Raw genomic sequence first — 20,828 nt, 5'->3', positions numbered from 1 at the left:
AAAAGAGATTGTCTTTCTCAAACTAGATTTTGCCGAAGCTTTTATACTATAGAGCATTATGTGTGATTATTCAAATTCTTCGTCGATCTGGGTTCGATAATTGGCAGGTGAACAGGTTAGATTCAAGGCATTCTTTCATCTAGCACGTATGTGGTTCTGTTGAACGGGGTGGCTGGTAAGAAGTTTTAGGCAAGCGAGGGATTCGTTAGGGATATCCACTATCACCACTTTCATTCGTCATGGCCATTAATTTGCTGCAGCCAGTATTAAATCACCTTTTTAGCCAAGCATGTTATCCTCTCATGTTCCGAAAAGGATGTTCTGGCACTTTTTTTTCAACGTTTTTACATGTCAAATTTGCTAAAATGTGCATGGTTTTATCAATGTGTCAGAGGAAAGAATTTCATTTCTTGCGTTGCTTGCGGGTTGCTCCGTGAAAAAAAAAAAACCATCACTTAGTTGTGTTGTAAAAGTGATCCCAACTAACTTATTTTTCTCGGTAAGATACAATCTTTTTTTAACACAGTAGATACAACCTTAACATGTAATTATGCACGAGGAATACATGGGAAAGACCCAACCCAACATACAATAAATATTTTACAATATACGATAGTACATCATATATATTTTCAGTTTTGATAGTATCATTAATTCAAATATACATGTTGTATACAATTAATTTCATTGAAATAATAATGCAAACTAATTGCACAAACCCATGCAAAAAAAAACTAATTGCACAAACAGATACCGGATGCTTTGGGTTCATTCACTTAGAAGGTCCACAAATCTAGCAAAATTCTTGTGTGACGAGCCGCCCTCGCTGATGCACCTCCAGGAGGTGTCCTTGAGCCGCCGTGCCCTCTTCCTGAAGCCCGCGTCGCCAATGACAGTTTCCACCTTGCACCTCACCTCCTCCTTCGTCACAACACCATCCTCGCCGGGGCACACGGCCAGGCCGGTCCTCCACACGTTGGTGACGTAGCTCCGGTCCAGGAACTGCTCGCAGAAGTAGGGCCAGCACAGGACCGGCACGCCATTTCTCACCGCCTCCATGGTCGAGTTCCACCCGCAGTGCGACACGAAGCACGCAACCGCGGGGTGCGCCAGGACCTGCTGCTGGGAGCACCAGCTGACGATCATGCCCGTGCCGGCAACGCGCTGCTGGAACTCGTCGAGCCACTCCTTGTTCAGGCCGGCGGTGAAGTCGGGGCGCACCACCCACAGGAACGGCCGGTCGGCGAGCTCCAGCCCCTCGGCCAGCTCCTGGAACTGGCGCGGGTCGAAGATGGCCATGCTCCCGAAGGCCACGTAGACGACGGAGCCGTCAGGTCGCGCGTCCAGCCATTTGAGGCAGCTCATGTCCTCCGGCAAGAAGTTGCCGACGGGCCTCTGGAAGTCCTTGTCGGCCAAGAGCGGGCCGATGGGCAGGATGTTGGGGAAGAGCTTGAACGCGCCGGCCTCGGCGTCGTGGAACGAGTTGCACACGGTCATCTCGGCGTGGTCGCTGAACTTGTTGTTCCGGCACACGAGGTGGAAGATGATGTGCTGTCCGTCGGGGGCGCCGGCGTTGTTCCACGGCAGCAGCGACGTGTGGAGCGGCGGCATCCCCGGGGCGAGCCGCAGCGTCTCCTCCCGCTCTGGCCATCCTACAGTACAGTAGAATACTATTCGTTATATCATCTGCTCCTAACCAAGAAGACGAACCAAAATCAGAATGGAATTTCGGACGGCGGAATTTGCGTGTATACCCTTGTCGTTGAGGACGCCGTTCTGAATCAGCTCGGGGATCTTGAGCATGATGGCGAGGCACGCGGCGGAGGCCGGCCAGAAGGAGGCGACCCGGATGCCGAGCCTCTTGGCGACCTCGAAGGACCAGCCCATATTGAAGTCGGCGACGAGCCACTTCACCCTGGGCCTCCCGGCGGCCTCCATTTCCCCGACCAGCGCCTCCAGGTAGGCCGGCATGTGGCGCGGGTAGGCGTCGACGAGCTTGTTGAGGTCCTTGCGGTCCTCGTCGTCTGCCAGCCCGTCCGGGATGGAGGCCAGGTGGATGCCGCGCAGCGCCTCGCCGCGGCCCTCGGGCGCCATGGCGGCGAGCACGAGCGCGTGGTCCACGTCGGTGTTGACGAAGGTGACCTGGAAGCCGTGGTCGACGAGGCGGTGCGAGAGCTCCATGAGCGGGACGACGTGGCCCTGGCATGGCATGGGCAGCACCAGCACGTGACCCTTCGCCATGGCTGGCCTCCCTCCCTCCCTCCGCGTGCACCTACGTACTGCTGCGGCTGCTCTGTTACAAGCACAATCTGCCGGTGATGCAATGTGTGGCGAACAGCTGGGAATGGGCACGGACACCAGCATCTCATATATATCCAAAAAAAAACGTAACGGAAACGAAAAGGAAGAGTTTCTTCCAAACACACTACAGTTTGCGGAAGCAAAATGAAAGTATATCTATCTTGTGTCAGTCGAATGGGTGCCATGCAAATGCATACGTGACCAACAACAATACGCCAAACAATCCATTAACTGCACCACGTGCTCGACTTTTTTTCCTTTATAACACGGGAAGGGACCAGAAGGTCCCCGAGGCTGTTGTAATATCAAAGGTGATACAACACTACAAAAAAGATACTTCAAAGAAATAAAGATCATAATCACATCCTTTCTTTTTACAAACAAGACCCTCAATATAAGAGATAAAATTGACTGTAGTCCTGCTTTCGCCACCATCTTCGGATAAATCATTGCCATAAGCGGGCAGAGGAGCCATGGCCTCACCATGGAGGGTCAGCAAAGCTCGCCGAAACAGCGTGCTCATTTGATCATCTGTTCAGACGGTCGAGCTTGATCTAATGGCAGAAAATAGACCAATGAACATTCAGTGCATCTTGCAAGTCCCATAGAACGTCGGATCTGAATGGGCAGCACAACCATACACCCTCCTCCTTCCTTTTGTCTTCGTAACACTTTTCCGGTTATCGGGGATGGACGCCCCAGCAGAACCCTAGTACCCCCCCTCCCCCTCCCAGTAACCAATCTAACATAGAAGACCCACTTGTCAATCCGTCATTGATGGTGTGACGGTGCTCCGGTGGCGACGGCAGTCTCACGACTGAGACAAGTGTACGACGGTTGTTTGGCGGCTCTCTAACAACGATCTGACAGTGGTTTGGCGTGGCAGGAGCATATTGAGAGCAAGCCATCTCCCTCCCATCCATTTAGGGGAAGATGGGCTGTTTTTCTTTATCACAAAATAAATCTTGAAGAAAAGGGAGCGGTTGGAGCTGGATTTTTTGGTCCAACTCCTTCCGATACCAGAAAAATATTACGGAACGAGGATTCATTGGAGATGCTCGGCAGACCAATATGAGTTCCCGATCCCCTATCTCAGGATGACACGATAAAGATACTACGCCCTCCCTCCCATAATGTAAGAAGTTTTTTGACACTAGTGTAGTGTTAGTGTCAAAAAACGTCATACATTATGGGACGGAGGGAGTAGAAGTCTAGGAAGAGTGAAATGGTGCAGCTCACTCCGCCAGGAGATCAACAAATCTCTTGAAATTCTCGTACGTTGACGCTCTTGCGAGCTGCATCCCTGAGCATCCGCGCCCTCTTCGCAATTCCCTTGTCGCCGGTGACCAGTTCTAGTTTGGCCTTCACCTCTTCCGTGGTCACGATGCCATCCACGCCATGCGTCACACCTAAACCAGTACTCCAAGTGTCGCAAATGTAGCTCTGGTTCGCGAACTGGTCAGAGAAGTAGGGCCAGCACAGGATGGGGACGCCGTTCCCCACCCCCTCCATCGTCGAGTTCCATCCGCGGTGTGACACGAAGCATGCCACCGCCGAATGCGCCAGAACCTACATGTACGTCGAGATAGCATGGATCACGGTCGAATTCTAAACGCATGGTACAACCGTTCTTGGCAGTGCACCGCGCGCGCACCTGCTGCTGGGGGCACCAGCTGACGATCATGCCGTTGCCGGCGACGCGCTTCTGGAACTCGTCGAACCACGCCTTGCTGAGGCCGCTAGAGGTGAAGTCCGGACGCACCACCCACAGGAACGGCCGGCCGGCGAGCTCCAGCCCCTCGGCCAGCTCCCGGAATTGCCGCGGGTCGAAGATGGTGAAGCTGCCGAACGCCACGTACATGACGGAGCCTTCGGGCTGCCTATCCAGCCATCCTAAGCAGCTCGCGTCTTCCGGCCAGAACTGCCCGATGGGCTCCTGGAGCTCCTGGTCGGCAATCAGTGGGCCGACGGGCACTATGTTCGGGCACAGCTCGAATGCCCCGACCTCGGCCTCGAGGAACGAGTTGCACATGACTATCTCGGCCAGGCCGGTTACCTGAGCAATCCCGAACGCCAGCTCGAAAGCTGCCTGCCGTCCTTCGGGGGCGCCGTCGATGTTCCATGCCATTTGCATCGGGCAGAGTGGCGGCATACCGGGGCCGAGCTCGAACGTCCCGTGTCTCTTCGGGAAGCCTGCACATTATCTACGTGTTATTCGTTGGGTTTGTGAATTGAAGAGGGAAACTTGCATTTCTCTGCAAAAATAGCTTAAGATTTCTCAAGGCATTATAATTTTGAAGTAATGAAAAGGGTATGGCCCAGGTCTTGGTCGATTAAGACTTAATCCAGTTTCAGTCAAATGTTACAAACATGTAAAAAACAAGGAAAATGAAAATAATAGTTGTTCTAAGCCTCTGTCGACTCAGACTTCACTAATTAAGTCTCAGTCGATGTTATATTCATTTAATCTTGCATCGAGATTCATGCAATATTTATCTTTTTAATTTTTTTTCCTTGATTGAGACTTGGTTAAGACTCAGTTGACTGAGACCTAAACACAAATTTAAAATATATATTTTGCACAGATTTGATGTAAGATCTCAATAATATAATATCGATTGAGACATAACCAAGTCTTAGTCGGTTGAGATTTAGTAAGACTGTAACGAAAAGTCTCAAAAGAATGAAGAAAAATAGAAAAGGTAGAATATTGCAGGGAAATCAGACACAAACAAGTATTGATTCGCATAATTTATTCGGTATCTTCAAATTAACTTATTCATACGCTTCATAGTCCATACAAACAAGTACATCAGTAGACATGGAAAAAACAAGAAAACTAATGAGGTGGAGCAGGCACCTTTGTCGTCGAAGAAGCCATCCTGTATAAGGCTGGTCATAGTGGGAGTAACATACTACCTCCGTCCTGGTTTATAGGTCCTCTTTATAGTTTGTGTCAAATTTTGACTAAGTATTTAACTAACAAAATGTTAATGCATGCCAAGAAAAATTATCTCATTGAATTCGTATTTGAACATAGTTTTCAAAAATATAATGTTTGGTGACATGCGTAAACATTTTGTTAGTTTAATCTATGGTCAAAATTTGGCAGAAATATAATGGGGACCAATAAATCCGGACGGAGGTAGTAGATAGTAACATAGATGCCACATAAGTAAAATGGTGATGTGGCAAATAGTTAATGAGGAGAGAGGCAAATAGAATAACATAATATGTTACCATCACATAGCGCTTTCCAATATATAATGAGTCTAAAAAGTAATAAATGAAGGTAACTATGTTACCACATCTATGACACTACCCACTATGAAGGTAATAATATAGACTAATAACATATGTATGTTACTAGTCTAAGTTATTCTCCACTATGATTAGCCTAAGCTGGGGAATCCTGAGCGAGGTGACAAGGCACGCCGCGGACGACGGGCAGACTGAAGCGACCCGGACGCCGAGATTCCTTGCGACCTGGAAGCAGCACGCCATGGTCGCCTCGGCGACGGGCCACTGCACCTTCTTTTCCCCGGACGCCCCCGTCGCCCTGATGAGCTCCTCCACGTAGCCCGGCACGCGTCCCAAGACCCCGGCCAGGACCTTGCCCAGGTCCCTGTGGCTGTCGCCGTCGGCCAGGCCGTCCGGTACGAAGACGAGGCGGATGCCGTCCAGCGCCTCCCCGCCGTGGGCGAGGGCGTCGAGCAGGAGCTTGCGGATGGGCTCGGTGCAGACGAAGGTGACCTGGAGGCCGTGGTCGACGAGGCGGTGCGACAGCTCCATGAGCGGGGTGACGTGGCCCTGCGCCGGGAATGGCAGCACCATGACGTGGGGCGCCGCGCCGGCCATCGCCGATTCGCCGGTCGAGTTGGACAGGCAGTGTACAACTGCGGCAGCGTGGGCACACACTCTCTTTCTCTCTCAATGCGATGTAGCCAGAGAGGTACAAACGCAGACCGATCGACAAGGGCGCGTTTGTATACATTTTGGCATTTCTGCGTGGTCCACACGCTGGCCGTTCTCGTCGTTTCCGCGGAGAATAAGGATAAACCGTCTCCTTGTTCCGTTGGCCACATGTGGGGGTGGTCATATTCGGCCTGTGAATTGAGAAACAGTATAACAGGGCTACCACGGAGCTTCCACGGTGTTTTGAGCCTCAGAGCCGCCGGATCACTTCGCGTACGATGTAGATCACCCCCAGTCTTCCCGGGTCGTCGTTCAGGCGCTCCACGCACCATCTCGTGGGCCGCTGCTATGTAGAGCGAGCTCCCGTCCCTCTCCATATACGGGCCATCAAAGGCCCAGGTCCAGTCAAAACACTTCTCATTCTCCGCACGGGCCAGTTCGTTCAGTGTGTCGTTCGCAATGCTATCCCTCCCGTCGACCTCTTCGTTTCCTGTTCCTCGGTCCGTGATGCACCGCCGTGGTCCTCCATCCGTGATGCACCGCCGTGGTTCTCTGTCCAGCCGGCGAGTTTGTACTACACGTATGCGTCTGCCTCGGTACCCTCCACTCGCCATGTAATCTTCTTCCGTACGCCCCTTCTTTACTATTTTATTCCCCACCTTGCAGCGTTCATCCATGGCGGCTGCGGCGGCCGGCCGCGCCATCGATGTTCATCGCCCACTGTACTGTACTCCTCCTACATGCGCCTCCATATCCTCGAAGCTGTACCGCGCGTTCCTCCCCATTTCACAACTGAAGCAAAAACTGTCGTGTAAGATTGGATCTAGAAAAGCTCCTTTCAGCGGCGGCGGCGCATGGATGAGATGCTGCGCAAGATTGGATCTCGAGAAGCTCCTTTCATCGGTGGCGGCGCATGCGTTGGAGGCGGCGGATACCGACACCTTTTCCGATTGACTTCCACGGTTCCACCTCCTTCTTCTCCTGGATCCCCTGTCTTCTTTGCCTATCAAAACCCATACATGGCTGTGGTTGATGCTGGTGAGTCCCTTTTCAGCTGCCCATCCCAACTCCTTCCCATTCCTTGTTTTTGGGATGATCGTGTACTAATTTGTTCTAGGTTTCCATTCCCGAGAAGAGACTACAAGAGAATCCATCCAAAGGCACTAAGGTTGTTTTCTGTATTGACATCTCTTATATTTGTCTATGAGTGCATTTTATCAATAGTTAAATTTATAGTTTATGATGTGAAGGTTCGACCCACATATATGAAAAGTATATATGTTGGGACACCTTATGTGTGTGCTGAATAACCAATTTGACTGTTGTGTTTTCCCAGTGTTTCTTAGCGTCTCCTTATGCTTGAGAGATGTCTTTTGAGGTATAGCCGTATAGGAGATCTGGACATCGTGAAGGACACGGGCGTCAGTGCACGTTGGTTTTTCAATCGCTCGGTGGAGAAGTCCGTAGCCTAATCACTCTTTCTATCTCTCTTATATGATACACACATCTTCTGGTATAGACGATTTTTAGTTGAACCTATACTAATTTTGTTGTCAATTTTAGTTATTTTTATGCTTTTGTTTCTTTTCTTTTTTTGCGACTGAACAATGATGGCATGCTCTGATGATCACTCGGTACAACCAGCTATCACACACACCATTGAATGCATACGTCTTCCCTATGTATACAATTGTTCATATTTTACTACAAATGTCGCCATGCACCTTTTGAAATTATCTACTCCCTTTGTCCTAAAATTCTTATCTTTGATTTGTCTAAATACGGATGTATCAAGTCACGTTTTAGTATTAGATACATCCATATCTAGACAAATATAAGACGAGAATTTTGGGACGGAGGGAGTATATCATTATTTCAAAATGAAATGACCAGGAGTAACAACACATGCCTTATTACCATATATTGGCATAAATTCCTATTATTCTAGCGCACAAACAAATGGGTGCGGCAACGCGCGTCATCATGGTCTAGTGAGAAGGGAAGGGCGGACGATAGGGCACGTTCAACAATGCGATCGTATGGGCAGACCTCCTACATATATCAAATAGCTCTCGCTAATTGACACCAGTACTAGCCCATCGGCCGGCCGAGATACCGCCCGTGGCTCCCAATTCTAGCCGCTGCCGTCACGGCTTTTCTACACGTCACCGACTCGGGTCCCCCTCCGCTTCTTCCACGTCCGAAGGCCTCGACGGCGGCAAAAGTTGTGTTGACCCGTCTGTCTCGTTTTTTTCCTTAGGTTTTGTTTGCCTATACACATGGACGAGGTGGTGGCGACGATGTCCAATCTGACGTCCACAAAGGCTTTATGAGAGTTTGTGCCCTCAAACATGTTGGTTCTCTGCAGATCTTGACAGTTAGCTGTCTTTCAAGAAGAGCTATTGGTTTGCCATTGGTCCAACTACTTAAACATCATTTTATGTGTTGTATGGTGTCATTATCCGGTTTGTCCAATCCCCTGGACCAGTAGTGATAAATTGCAAGCATGTACTAGACTGGGTGATCCTCTAACAGATGCTGCCACACGATTTCTAGATCTCGTCTCAAGGGGCGAATGATGGTCTTAAATGTTCGGTATGATGAGGGCGTTTGCGGTTGTCCCTTTTCTTTATTATTGGTTCGGTGCAAGTTTTAGTCTCTAGCGAGCGGCGCACAACCAAAGTAACAAGAAGTCAAGATTGATTTTCAGTGTAGTTTTATTTTCACTTTGGACTAATTGTTTGGTTTCCAGCTGTTTGTCCATATGTTCTTTTCTATATTAAGCAGATCTAAGATGTCCTTCGCATATTTGTACCTACTAATAAAGGGACAAACATTTCTACCCTTCCGTCATAGAATTTCCCTTAAAGTTGCCATAAATTACACCCAATGTCACAGCTAAGTGGAAAAACGTTTTGTATCACTACATCGGTTGTTGCCTTTCGCCCATATTCGTCAATCCCCTAATAAACCACAAGCACACGAGCCCCCCAGTGGCTAGAGTCGCACTGTGCCACACGGGAGACATTTTTTTTTTGCGGGAACACACGGGAGACGTTTGTTTGATCTCCCTTCCTCCCTTTTTCCTTTTCTCACTTTTCTCACGTTCTCTTCGAATTCTTATTAGCAATGGGATGCATTTGGCCCAGTAACTCTCTGTTTAACCTTTCTTTTTTTTGGGGGGGGGGGGGGGGGGGGGGGGATTAGATTCAGATGCTTTAAAAAATATCCATATCTTTCAAACCCCAACTCTAAATCTAACATGTTATATATGAGTATCCCTTGGAAAATCATGTACATTTCAAATATGTTATTATCTTGCATGTCAATCATTTCTAAAATTACATTTAGGGTGCAACCTTAATCTAATACCATTTTATATGGGGTATTTTGGAAATGTGTATTATATACTCCCTCCGTTCCTTTATGTAAGGTGTATTATTTTTGGCACGGTGACCAAGGCACAAAATTATAGACATGTTAAGACAAAATTACCCTTGGCAAATTTGTTGGTTAGTGAGAAGTAAATCAATTAGTCCAGGAAAGTAAGAGATACATGTAATCGACAAAGAGATACTTTACTTTGTTTGGTACAAGGATAGATACAGACAATGAGGAGACAAATATTTTCCGTTTTTCTGGAGGGCTAGCAAGGGAATTATGAAGAATTAGAAGAAATGCACCTTACATTGTGAAATGTTATCAAAAAACAAATACACCTTATAGGAATGGAGGGAGTATATTTCCTACCCCATTTATGTAAACAAGTGGCTTAACATTGATTTCCATATTATTTGAAATTATGCCCATCATTTTTTGGAAACACCTTGAGTACACAAAAAACTCATTCCACCTTTATTTTTTACGCAACACCACTTATCATGTTGTTTGTTGTGTGGCATCATGAAAGATTTCAATGGATTTTTTGATTTCGTCGAGCGTGTGAATGAAGGGTGGTTTATTTTCCTGTTGCAACGCACGAGCATGTTTGCTAGTATTTATTTTTAAAAACACAGTACTACGGTGAAGCCCTTGCATTCTGTTGGCCTTTTTTTTTAGACAACTTCAGTCGGCTTCTATTGAGTCCTCATGTCCGGAGCTCCTATTGGATGCTTTGTGCATCAAATTGTCCCTATTTCATACAGGACGCATCCCCTGGGCCGAGGACTCGACTGGGTACATTAGCGACTCGAATGGCACTGCTCGACGACCATTGTAACTATCGGACACACACATTAGTAGCACAACCCGATACTGTAGTAACTCGACTAGATGTTGTATGGAGTGATTTTTGGGGTTTTCAGTTGTTATAATTCTATATTAAAACATGATTTGGTTTCTAAAAAATATACATTTTTGTGAATGTTTTTTATAAAATATGATCATTATTATAAAATACTTTTTAAGCACAAACAACTTTTTAAATTACAAAAAATGATATCTGTATTAATTTTAAAAAACAATATTTACTTAAAATTCATAACATTTTTTGAACATTTTTTAATATATTCTTAAATGCAAATTTTTTGAAAATATTTTATGAAGAAAATAACAGGAAAAATAAGACATGAAAAAGTGAATCAGAACATTCTAGAAAGTTTTCAAAATCAGCCAGGAACCTTCTCGTTCTATAGCAAGTGTACTACCCTCAAGTAGGCCGGCCCATGTACCTAGGTCGCTCACTCTTCTATGTACCTTTCTATGGCAATTTGAGGTAGAGAACATCAAATAGGGAATACTCTCATGCTCCAGAGTGGGCGCGAATGTTCGCGGGAGCCGGCGTGCATGCCTTATTTCTGCATTGAAACAGACTGCCCGTCTACCATCATTAAATCAGCGTGTGTGCCGAGGAATCTACTCTGGTGCCCCGAGGGGCACACGTCTGTTCATGTGCCCGTGAACATTAAGCACCTCCCCGACTGAGTCCTTTCACCCGCCCGCTATGTAAATGTGTCCAGTTGCCGGGCAAGAAACACACCTCACATCCGCTCTCTCCACCTCCCTCTTGTACAACACCCGCCATGGCCTTCGGCGAACAGAAGGAGTTCTTCGGCATTGCAGCTGCTCGGGGTGCCCGGCGAGCCAGCCCCATACAGGTTGGCTTGCCGGCAAACCCTCCGGATCCGACGCCACAACCATATCCATTGCCACCCCCTCTTCGCCCATCCAGGCTGGACAATGTCGTCTCCGGGCAAATTCGCCGCATGCAATGGCGGCCACACGTCAGGCAGGTGTGGAAAGAAGCCATGTCTACGAAGGTTGGCACATCTGTGAATACCGCGGACATCGAGGAAAAGTAGATCATGGGAGGCCGCCGCCACTTGGGTCCTACGAAGGCCACCATCACCGCGTCGCTGGTTACACAGCCAGTGTCTTGACCGGTGAGCGGGGGCGTAGACCACGGCGAGCGTCTTCCCCTGCCCAAAAACCAACCCTGATTCGGGCTTCACAAAAGTGGAGGAAGGCTATTCTTCCCCTCTGAACCATATTCCCTCCAAAGCATCCAACAGTCCGATGAGTGGGTTGTCGAACATAGGCAAGACATATCATGGGAGTGGCGATCCGCTGCGGCCAGTGGTGCGGTATAGTTTAGTTAAAAATATGGCCGAATGTAAATGTTTGTGTCTGGTTTGAATGAAAATTGTCTGTTTTACATGTAATTCGTTCGGCTTGTTTGAAGCTGATTTAAATACATGCGGATAGTATTGAATAGCCGGCTCTTGCATCCGTGTCTGCGGACTGGTCCGCTCCTATCTGAAAATGGATGCGGTGTACGGGTCAGATGCACTAGCATTTACATTTCGTAGACAAGGCAGACCAGTATCTGCTCTCGATCCCTTTAAGTGAAATAATATATTCTCCTTAGCCTCGTGAGCCTATCTCAGAATGCTACGATAAAGATAGGAAGAGTGAAATGGTGCAGCTCACTCCGTCAGGAGATCAACAAATCTCTTGAAATTCTCGTACGAGGAGCCACCTTCGTTCACGCTCTTGCGAGCTGCATCCCTGAGCACCCGCGCCCTCTCCGCAATGCCTTTGTCGCCGGTGAGCCGTTCGAGTTTTATCTTCACCTCTTCCTTGGTCACGAGGCCGTCCTCGCTCTGAGTCACGCCCAAACCAGTCCTCCAAATGTCGCAGATGTAGCTCCTGTTCGCGAACTGGTCGGAGAAGTAGGGCCAGCACAGGATGGGCACGCCGTTCCTCACCCCCTCCATCGTCGAGTTCCATCCACAGTGCGACACGAAGCATGCCACCGCCGGGTGCGCCAAAACCTACATGTACGTCGAGATAAACATGGATCATGGCCGGACTCAAAACGCATGGTATGATGCTACAGTTCTTGGCAGTGCACCGGGCGCGCACCTGCTGCTGGGGGCACCAGCTGACGATCACGCCCGTACCGGCGACGCGCGTCTGGAACTCGTCGAACCACGCCTTGCTGAGGCCGCCGGAGGTGAAGTCCGGGCGCACCACCCACAGGAACGGCCGGCCAGTGAGCTCCAGCCCCTCGGCCAGCTCCCGGAACTGCCGCAGGTCGAAGATGGTGAGGCTGCCGAACGCCACGTACACGACAGAGTTTTGGGGCTGCGCGTCGAGCCACTCCAAGCAGCTGGCGTCCTCCGGCCAGAACTGCCCGACGGGCTTCTGGAGCTCCTGGTCGGCGAACAACGGTCCGATCGGCAGCACGTTGGGGCACAGCTTGAACGCCGCGGTCTCGGCCTCGAGGAACGAGTTGCACATGACTATCTCGGCGAGGCCGGTTACCTGAGCCATCCCGAACACCAGCTCGAAAGCTGCCTGCCGTCCTTCGGGGGCGCCGTCGATGTTCCATGCCATTTGCGTCGGGCAGAGTGGCGGCATACCGGGGGCGAGCTCCAACGTCCCGTGTCTCTTCGGGAAGCCTGCACATTATCCATGTGTTATCATTTGGGTTTGTGAATCCGAGGAAACAATTGCATTTCTCTGGGTAAACAGATTGAGATTTCTCAAGGCAGTAACTTTAGTAACTCCGGAAAAGTCCCCAAGAAATGAAGAAGCACAGAAAAGCTGCAGGGAAAATTCATACGCTCCATAGTCCATACAAACAAGTACAGTACTCCCGTACGAGCTGAGTACAGTAGTAACATGCATAAAACAAGGAAAATGAATGCACTGGAGCAGAGGTACTAGTACCTTTGTCGTCGAAGAAGCCATCCCGTACGAGCTGAGGAATCCTAAGCGACGTGACAAGGCACGCCGCGGACGCCGGGCAGACGGAGGCGACCCGGACGCCGAGGTTCCTCGCGGCCTGGTAGCAGCACGCCATGGTGGAGTCGGCGACGAGCCACTGCACCTTCCTCTTCCCGGACGCCTCCGTCTCCCTGATGAGCTCCTCCACGTAGGCCGGCACGCGCCCCGAGACCCCGGCCAGGACCTTGCCTAGGTCCCTGCGGCTGTCGCCGTCGGCCAGGCCGTCCGGTATGGAGACCAGGCGGATCCCATCCAGCGCCTCATCGCCTCTGCCGCTGTGGGCGTTCTGCTGCAGGGCGTCAAGAAGGAGCTTGTGGATGGGCTCGGTGCAGACGAAGGTGACCTGGAAGCCGTGGTCGACGAGGCGGTGCGAGAGCTCCATGAGCGGGGTGACGTGGCCCTGCGCCGGGAACGGCAGCACCATGACGTGGGGCGCCGCGCCGGCCATCGCCGATTCGCCGGTCGGGCTGGCTGGGCAGGCAATGTGCGTAGCGGCAGCGTGGGCACTCTCTCACTCTCTCGGTGCGCTGTAGCCAGAGCGGTAGAACTAGAAACACAGAGACTGATGATAAGGGCGTCGTCCTCGTCGTTTTCCGCGGAGAAGGATGATATCCCACATGTGGGGGTGGCAGTACTCGCACGGTGAGTGAGTGGGTGAGAAGAAAAGAGGGCGATATGTGAGATCGGGTACGTACAACAATGCGGTTGTATGGGCACCTACAACATGGACGTTCGTAGTTGTCTGTATTGTATTGTATGATGATTGGTAAATTGCATATGGATGAATTCTTTTATTTGGCACGCTGTTTGGTTACATCCAATGCCTTGCATAGCACGATTTTTAAAGCACTTCAGGGCAATTTCCATTCATGCAGGCTCATGCAGGCCGAGATTTTCTTCCGCTAAAGAAAGCTAGCTCCGGACTCTTTGCTTTTTTCAGCATCGAATGATTTTTTGATTTCGTAATATGACTTTATAGGGAAACATGAAATTATTTACGTTTTTAAAATTTTGACTATTTTTTAACTTCAATTCATTATAGTAAAGGAAGTGTTCAAAAACAAATTCCCAAATAAATTCAAACATTTTAAAAAAACTATGTTCCTTTTGAATATATAAACATTTGAGTTTTTTAATAACTAAAAAGAAAATAAACCGGTAAATAAAAGTAGAACTAGCAAGATGCCCATACTTGCATGGAACATCAAGATGCATTTGTACGAGTAGTTTATCTTGTAGGAGAAAATGATGAACGAGGGAAGGCCTTATTTGTAAATGTGAAGAGGGGTGTGGGTATCTTTTTGCAAAATTGCCATTGTTTCCTTTCTATCCGCCAGATATAAATCGGACGAGCTATATTGCAGAATGGCAGGCACACCATCACCATCAACTCTATTTTTTTATAAGAGTAGAGAAAAAGAGACCGAGACCTTCTAGAAGACAAAAAATAAAACCTACTACATGGTCTGCCCGATACAGTTGTTGGCTCGGCTTGGTGCAATGCAGAGAGCAACTAGTTGACGAGCGCTTCTTCAGGAGCCTCACAAGTCACAACAACCAGCGCCACTTGGCGCGCTCTCAACCACCGCTATGTGTCGTGCTCTGGACGCTCCCTTCGTATTTTGTTATTTTATTTTATATTTTCACACACATTTTTGGCTTTTAAATGTTTTTTCGGGTTTTTTTTGACTTTTTGGTTTTCCACCAGTCTTCCTTAGCTCTTGGACCAAAAACAAATTAAAAAAAAATGCAAGAAAAAATGCATTTTCTTGGGCTTCCGCGAGAGGCATGGTTTTGCTTTTGCGAGAGGCACAACCATGCCTCTCGGAAACGGGAAAAATGTGTTTTCTGTTGTTGTTTTTCTTCGGCCAGAGGCACGGTTCTGCTTTCGTGAGAGGCATGACCGTGCCTCTCGATAATGAAAAAAAACATGTTTTCTGTTTTTTTTCCTTCTGTAAGAGGCACGGTTGTGCTTTGGCGAGAGGCACGTCCGTGCCTCTCGAAAACAAAAAAAGCATTTTCTATTATTATTTTCTTCCGCAAGAGGCACGGTTTTGCTTCCATGAGAGGTACGGTTGAGCTTTCGCGTGAGGCACGGCCGTGCCTCTCGGCAACGGAAAAATTGCATTTCCTTTTTTCTTTCCTTCCGCAAGAAGCACGGTTTTGCTTCCACGAAAGACACGGTTGTGATTTTGCGACGTGCCTCTTTCAGAAAGGGAAAAAAGTGCTCCTGGTTTGATTTTTTCGTCCGATTTTTTTGGTCGGTTAGTTTCGTTAAAAAAAAAATTGTTAAAATATAAACATGAGATCTAGTTTTGAAGATCTCAATGCGAGGAATCCAATGGTGAAAACGGTTCGAGATTTGGACGCACGGTGTAAGAGATAAAACGTTTTGAATAAACGGATCTACGAAGGGAAAATTCCTAGGTTGCGACAAGTAGTGCGCATACCTTAAAAAGGTGGGAGTGATCTTTTGCGAGGAGTACTACTCAATTAGTAATTTTGTGCAATGCATTAATATTTTCTCGGGAGTTCCAATTTATGGTTTGGGCGGTCAGATAACCACCAATTGCGCCTTATGGACCAGCCCATGTAATCGTTGGCGCTCCTGTTTTTAATTCTCTCATTTTTTATGTTTTATATATTTTCTACTTGAAAAACATTTCATGAGTATCAAATTAAAAAATGTACGAGATTTCGAAAATGTGCTGAAATTCAGAAAATTGTTACGGAATTTAAAATATGTTCTTAATTTGGGAAAATTTCACAAATTTTAAAAATATGCGGGATTTCATAAAATGTTCATGGATTTTAAGCATATTGAAGAATTATAAAACAATGCTCATGAATTAAAAAATGCTCGACAATTTCAAAATAATTCCCAAATTTAAAAAAACTCACCAATTCAAAAAAAATTCTCAAATCTTACAAATGTTTACTAATTTACAAGACCGTAACGGATTACGAAAATTTCATTGATTCAAACCATGATAAAAAATAAAATAAATCATCGATAATGCTCATGAACTGGGAAAATTTGCACTAATTTAAAAAATATCAAGGATTTCAAAAGTTGTGCCGAATTTGAAAATTGATAAAATTGAAAGTGAAAAAGAAATTAGAAACATAAGTTGAAAAAGAAATTAATGTTCACGTATTTTCAAAAATAAAAGTAAACATGGAACAAACAGCTAAAGAAAATGAACAAGAAAAATGTGAAAAGGCCGATTCAGGGAAGGTTTTAGAACTTTCCCAAAACCAGCTGGAAAAATACATGGAAAAACTTTGTTATGGGTCAATCAATGAGGCATGCGTACGCCGAGGGGTGGTGCGCGTTTCGTCGGTACCTATCGCGGTACTAGATAAATTGAATTCCTTCGTTTGTCACACGAGCGGCAAATAGGAAATGACAGCTTTGGAGGCCGTCATGGTAATCTTATTCGGAAGATTTGTTCACCAAGGAAGGGTTTCACTTCTGAAGTTCACAAACTTGCTTGTTATGTGTTCGTCATCTTGGGCCTCTATTCCTCATGATGTCATCAATATCCCTGTAAACATTCTCCACGCATTCCTGAATGCGTTGCTATTAAAGAATCTCGTTGTTTTTATGGTGTCATGAGGTAATTGGTGTGGATATGGTTATTGTTGTAGTTTGTCGACCGTGGATTTCATAGCTTAGGGGTTTTCCTTTTTTCTCTCGCTTAGGCATAAATTTGATCTTATATGACTTTGCTATTTTTGCGGCGTTTTGTGTGTGTGGACATGCGTTGGTGTTGGTTGTGTGCATCGTACCTATGCAGATGCCGAATGTGTGCTTATTGTGTTTGTATACACATTGATACTTTTTTTAGTCAATAAAATTAACACTTTGTCAAAAAAATAAACATTCTCCACCGGTATTAAAATTAGCTGGTTGATTTAAAAAAACTAAGTCCCTAGCTCAACATTTTTTTAAAGGCTGGACATCCACAATGGCCAATTGCGTCTAGAACAAGATTCGCAAGTTCTTTTAATGCTAAACTTTGTTAGATAATGACATATACCTACACAATACATGTAGAGAATTTGGTAGCCACGGGAGGAGCAAAACCTGCCGAGAGATCCTAAAACAGAAAACATTTTGCTAAATTGTGAGCATCATGATAAGAACTTCTCCATTCATGGTGTATTATAACATCTCCAAACATCTTAATACCTCCTTAGGGCTAAGTGGTGTATTATAACATCTCCAAACATCTTAATACCTTCTTAGAGCTTCTCTAGCATATCCCTTAAAGGAGTAAAGTTTAGAGGGGAATCTATCTACCAGATCCCCAAAAATCAAAATTTCTCTAAATATGAAACTTCCCCTGAGCGCTCGCTTTTAGTCCAGCCGTGTGCGCCTGAGCAGAAATTCGTGTTGCCTTCCACTTGCACACAGCTTTCCCGCCAACCCCGATGCTACCGCCCTTCTCCTAGTCGCGGGTCGGCCCTTCTCCGATGACCAAGGGAATGCAAAGGCCAACCTCCGCCGCACCCCTGGGCACCATCATCGGTGCCAGAGACCCACCGGCGGCCAAGAATCCCGCGGCACCACCGTAGAAACGACGACGGGTAGGGAAGAACATCATCGATAGCGCCACATCGACGACGGTCACCAGTTGTCGCTCTGCTACTTAGGCGGTGCTAGCTTTGGCCAAGTTGACCAGCAAAAGGACTGTCAGCCGGCGGACGGCTCGCTGGTGGTGACGAGGACAAAGAAGAATAAGACCACCGAGTACCCCCCCCCCCCGCGGCCTCCTGCTACCGCGCCGCCACCCTCTTCACCTTTGATGGACGAGGACGAGGTGGATTCGGATGGTACGACTAGCGACAATGACATGCTTGATGAACTGCCCGCAAGATTGATTTTTCTTGTTCTTTTTGCTTCATTATTTGCAATTGCGTAGCAAAGTGGGGCATGATTTTATATTGATTGCTGGGTTCTTCCTATATTTTTGTAGTGAGCAATTTAATGATAATGTCGCCGATTTCAAGCATGAATTGAATTCGAGCCACATACTTGGGCTCGATGACATTGCAATGTCAATTCCATATACTCAAATAAGAGGAACCCATGTTATAGAAGAGGAAGATGAGGTCAAGTAATGAAGAGGGAGAGTAGGAAGGGTAATACAAGACCAAGAAAAACAAAGCTTTGTGTAAAGCTTGGGTCAACATCTCTCTTGATGCCACGGTCAGTGCCGACGAAACAAAGCAGAAATTTCGGGCCCGAATCGAGGAGTACTACAACAAGAATGTGACCATTCCCTTGAACCGCACAATCGGATCAATAAATCATTGTTGGACAATGATCCAAGAGCAATGCAACCACTGGGCCGGATCTGTTGAGCAAGTGAACTTCCAATTACCAAGTGGAGTGCCCATCATTGCTAGGCCGAGCTTGATGGGCATGATTGCTACGCTAGGCTTGATAGGCATGGAAAGTGGGTAAGAAGAAACTTCTTTTTTGAAATGGGACACAGCGATCCCATACATCACACAGGCACCACACTACGGCTGGCCCTCAACTCGTCTACATCGTCAGGTAAGCCCTCGGCCCAAAGCTGCCTCAAAGCATGCCGTTCAGACCCCCAAGCAGCTAATGAATGTGCTAGCTTATTACACTCCCGAGGGGCAAAAGAAAAGCAACATGAAATAAAGTTTTGACAAGCGAACATTCTGATCTCTCTAAAGAGAGTTCCTTCCCGGGTTAAATCATAGTCAGTAGACTGGAGTGCGCTGATCAGGTTCTGGCAATCGGACTCTATCTGAATTTTCATCATGCCCCAAGTTGTAGTAGCATGCATAGCCTCAAGGCATGTCGTTGCTTCTGTCTGTATTGCGCTGCCCACATTCAGCAGCTTGCCAGCGCCCGATCCCCGGACATCTCCCTCTGCGTCTCGGACAACAAACCCCCACCCGCCTGTATTTTCTGCTGCTCTAAAAGCCCCATCGATGTTGACCTTCAGTGTGTCACCCACTGGCCTCGTCCATTCGAGATGTCTCTGCACAGGCTGCGCGCATTTTCCAGAACCACATAGCTGAATCGATTCCCTAGCCCAGTGTCTGATGTTTGATTCGAGCTCCTCCACTGGCCTCATCCTCTCTCCCTTGTTAATTTTATTTCTGTGATCCCACCATCGCCATAACATGCAAGTCACCAGCACACGCTTATCCTCTGGCAAGGCAACGATTGCGCGCACGAACTCCTTAGCATCTCTGCAAGTAGCCAGCCGTTCACGCAGCCCTTCCATCTGAAGGCAACACCAGAGCTTCTTGGCTTGTTTACAATGCACAAATAGGTGTGCCCAAGACGACTGCAGCAGACACAAGTGGTCTCAGAATCGATTCCTCTCCTTTTCAAGGTAAGTTTGAGTTGCAAGTTGTTATGGGCTAGTCTCCAGAGGAATTGCTGGATTTTTGGTTGACAAGGAATCTTCCAAATCCGCCTCCAGGGAAAATCTTCTTCAGCTGCTCCTAATGATGAAGGCAGGCTTGCATCCCGTCCCCTGACATATAACTTATATGCAGATTTCACTGAGAATTTCCCCTTGTTGTCAAAAAAACCATGCGTGAAAGTCATTGTATTCATCATTTATTGGAGTAGTCAGAATCACCTTAACGTCCTCCTCAACAAAGATGCTTCTAACAAGGGGTTCATCCCAGCCTCCCGTCTCTGGGTCAATGAGCTCGCACACCCTAGTTAACAAGCATCTCCCCCTTCTTGTTATGGGAGTCCTAGATCCCTCTCTGTTCAGCCATGGATCGTTCCAAATTCTCACCTCCGTACCATCTCCGATTCTGTGGATCAGGCCTTCCTTTAGAAGTTGCACACCCTTTAAAATACTTCTCCATGTATAAGATATGTCGCTTGTTGGTTGTGCTTCCAGGACCGAGCTGTTCGGGAAATACCGGGCTTTCAAGACTCTAGCATAGAGAGAGTCAGGCGATGTCAAGATCCTCCATGCCTGGCATGCTAGCATGGCAATATTAAACCCGTGCAGGTCCCTAAAGCCCAGACCCGCCCTCCTTCTTAGGCTTTGTTAGTAGCTCCCAACTTAGCAGATGCATAGTGTTTTGCTTGTCTTGCTTTGCCCACACAAATCATAGAACCCATTTGCTCACATAAAGTTTTAGTGAGGTCAAAACACGACATAGCAAAGGTTGGAATTGCTTGAACACACGCCTTGATGAGAACATCTTTCCCCATTTTAGATAGGAGCCTTTCCACTCATCCATGTATCCTTTGCCATATCCTATCCTTTAGATACTCAAAAGTCTTTGCTCTCACTTGGCCTACGTACACAGGCAAACTGAAGTACCTCTCAGATCTAGCTTCAGTTTTGATGTGCAGCTCATTC

At 47.4% G+C, this 20,828-nt stretch overlaps 2 protein-coding genes and 1 long non-coding RNA gene across 4 annotated transcripts; 1 reads left to right on the top strand and 2 right to left on the bottom strand.

Annotated features, from left to right (window-relative positions):
- Positions 1 to 627: 627 nt before the first annotated feature.
- On the bottom strand, positions 628 to 6,232 carry LOC123116992 (UDP-glycosyltransferase 83A1). Its single transcript, XM_044537852.1, has 7 exons — positions 6,055 to 6,232; positions 5,705 to 5,988; positions 5,162 to 5,193; positions 3,956 to 4,494; positions 3,649 to 3,870; positions 1,755 to 2,199; positions 628 to 1,652 (listed from the first exon to the last, which is right to left on the bottom strand). The coding sequence occupies exons 1-7, from the start codon at positions 6,157 to 6,159 to the stop codon at positions 769 to 771; spliced, it is 2,511 nt and encodes an 836-aa protein (XP_044393787.1). The 5' UTR covers positions 6,160 to 6,232; the 3' UTR covers positions 628 to 768.
- Positions 6,233 to 6,644: 412 nt separating this feature from the next.
- LOC123116991 (uncharacterized) lies at positions 6,645 to 7,926 on the top strand. 2 transcript variants are annotated; one of them, XR_006457251.1, is made up of 4 exons: positions 6,645 to 6,796; positions 6,883 to 7,254; positions 7,334 to 7,384; positions 7,553 to 7,926. It is a non-coding gene; the product is annotated as an uncharacterized lncRNA (long non-coding RNA). The 2 variants fall into 2 exon arrangements; XR_006457250.1 differs by having other exon boundaries at positions 7,334 to 7,926.
- Positions 7,927 to 12,020: 4,094 nt separating this feature from the next.
- Positions 12,021 to 14,037, bottom strand: LOC123113369 (UDP-glycosyltransferase 83A1). Its single transcript, XM_044534587.1, has 3 exons — positions 13,390 to 14,037; positions 12,580 to 13,118; positions 12,021 to 12,488 (listed from the first exon to the last, which is right to left on the bottom strand). The coding sequence occupies exons 1-3, from the start codon at positions 13,892 to 13,894 to the stop codon at positions 12,141 to 12,143; spliced, it is 1,392 nt and encodes a 463-aa protein (XP_044390522.1). The 5' UTR covers positions 13,895 to 14,037; the 3' UTR covers positions 12,021 to 12,140.
- Positions 14,038 to 20,828: the final 6,791 nt, after the last annotated feature.

Source organism: Triticum aestivum, chromosome 5B, assembly GCF_018294505.1.
Source record: "Triticum aestivum cultivar Chinese Spring chromosome 5B, IWGSC CS RefSeq v2.1, whole genome shotgun sequence".
In the NCBI taxonomy this organism is placed as follows: domain Eukaryota; kingdom Viridiplantae; phylum Streptophyta; class Magnoliopsida; order Poales; family Poaceae; genus Triticum; species Triticum aestivum.
This window is presented reverse-complemented; position numbering and strand designations above follow the sequence as displayed.

Coding starts and splice junctions, on each gene's coding strand:
- LOC123116992 (XM_044537852.1), bottom strand. CDS start 6,159: ATGGCCGGCGCGGCGCCCCACGTCATGGTGCTGCCATTCCCGGCGCAG. Junction 5,194..5,704: donor ACCTCGCTCAGGATTCCCCA/GCTTAGGCTAAT, acceptor CACTATGACCAG/CCTTATACAGGATGGCTTCT. Junction 2,200..3,648: donor TGAAGGCCAAACTAGAACTG/GTCACCGGCGAC, acceptor ATGCCATGCCAG/GGCCACGTCGTCCCGCTCAT.
- LOC123113369 (XM_044534587.1), bottom strand. CDS start 13,894: ATGGCCGGCGCGGCGCCCCACGTCATGGTGCTGCCGTTCCCGGCGCAG. Junction 13,119..13,389: donor TGGCTTCTTCGACGACAAAG/GTACTAGTACCT, acceptor GATAATGTGCAG/GCTTCCCGAAGAGACACGGG. Junction 12,489..12,579: donor GCTGGTGCCCCCAGCAGCAG/GTGCGCGCCCGG, acceptor ACGTACATGTAG/GTTTTGGCGCACCCGGCGGT.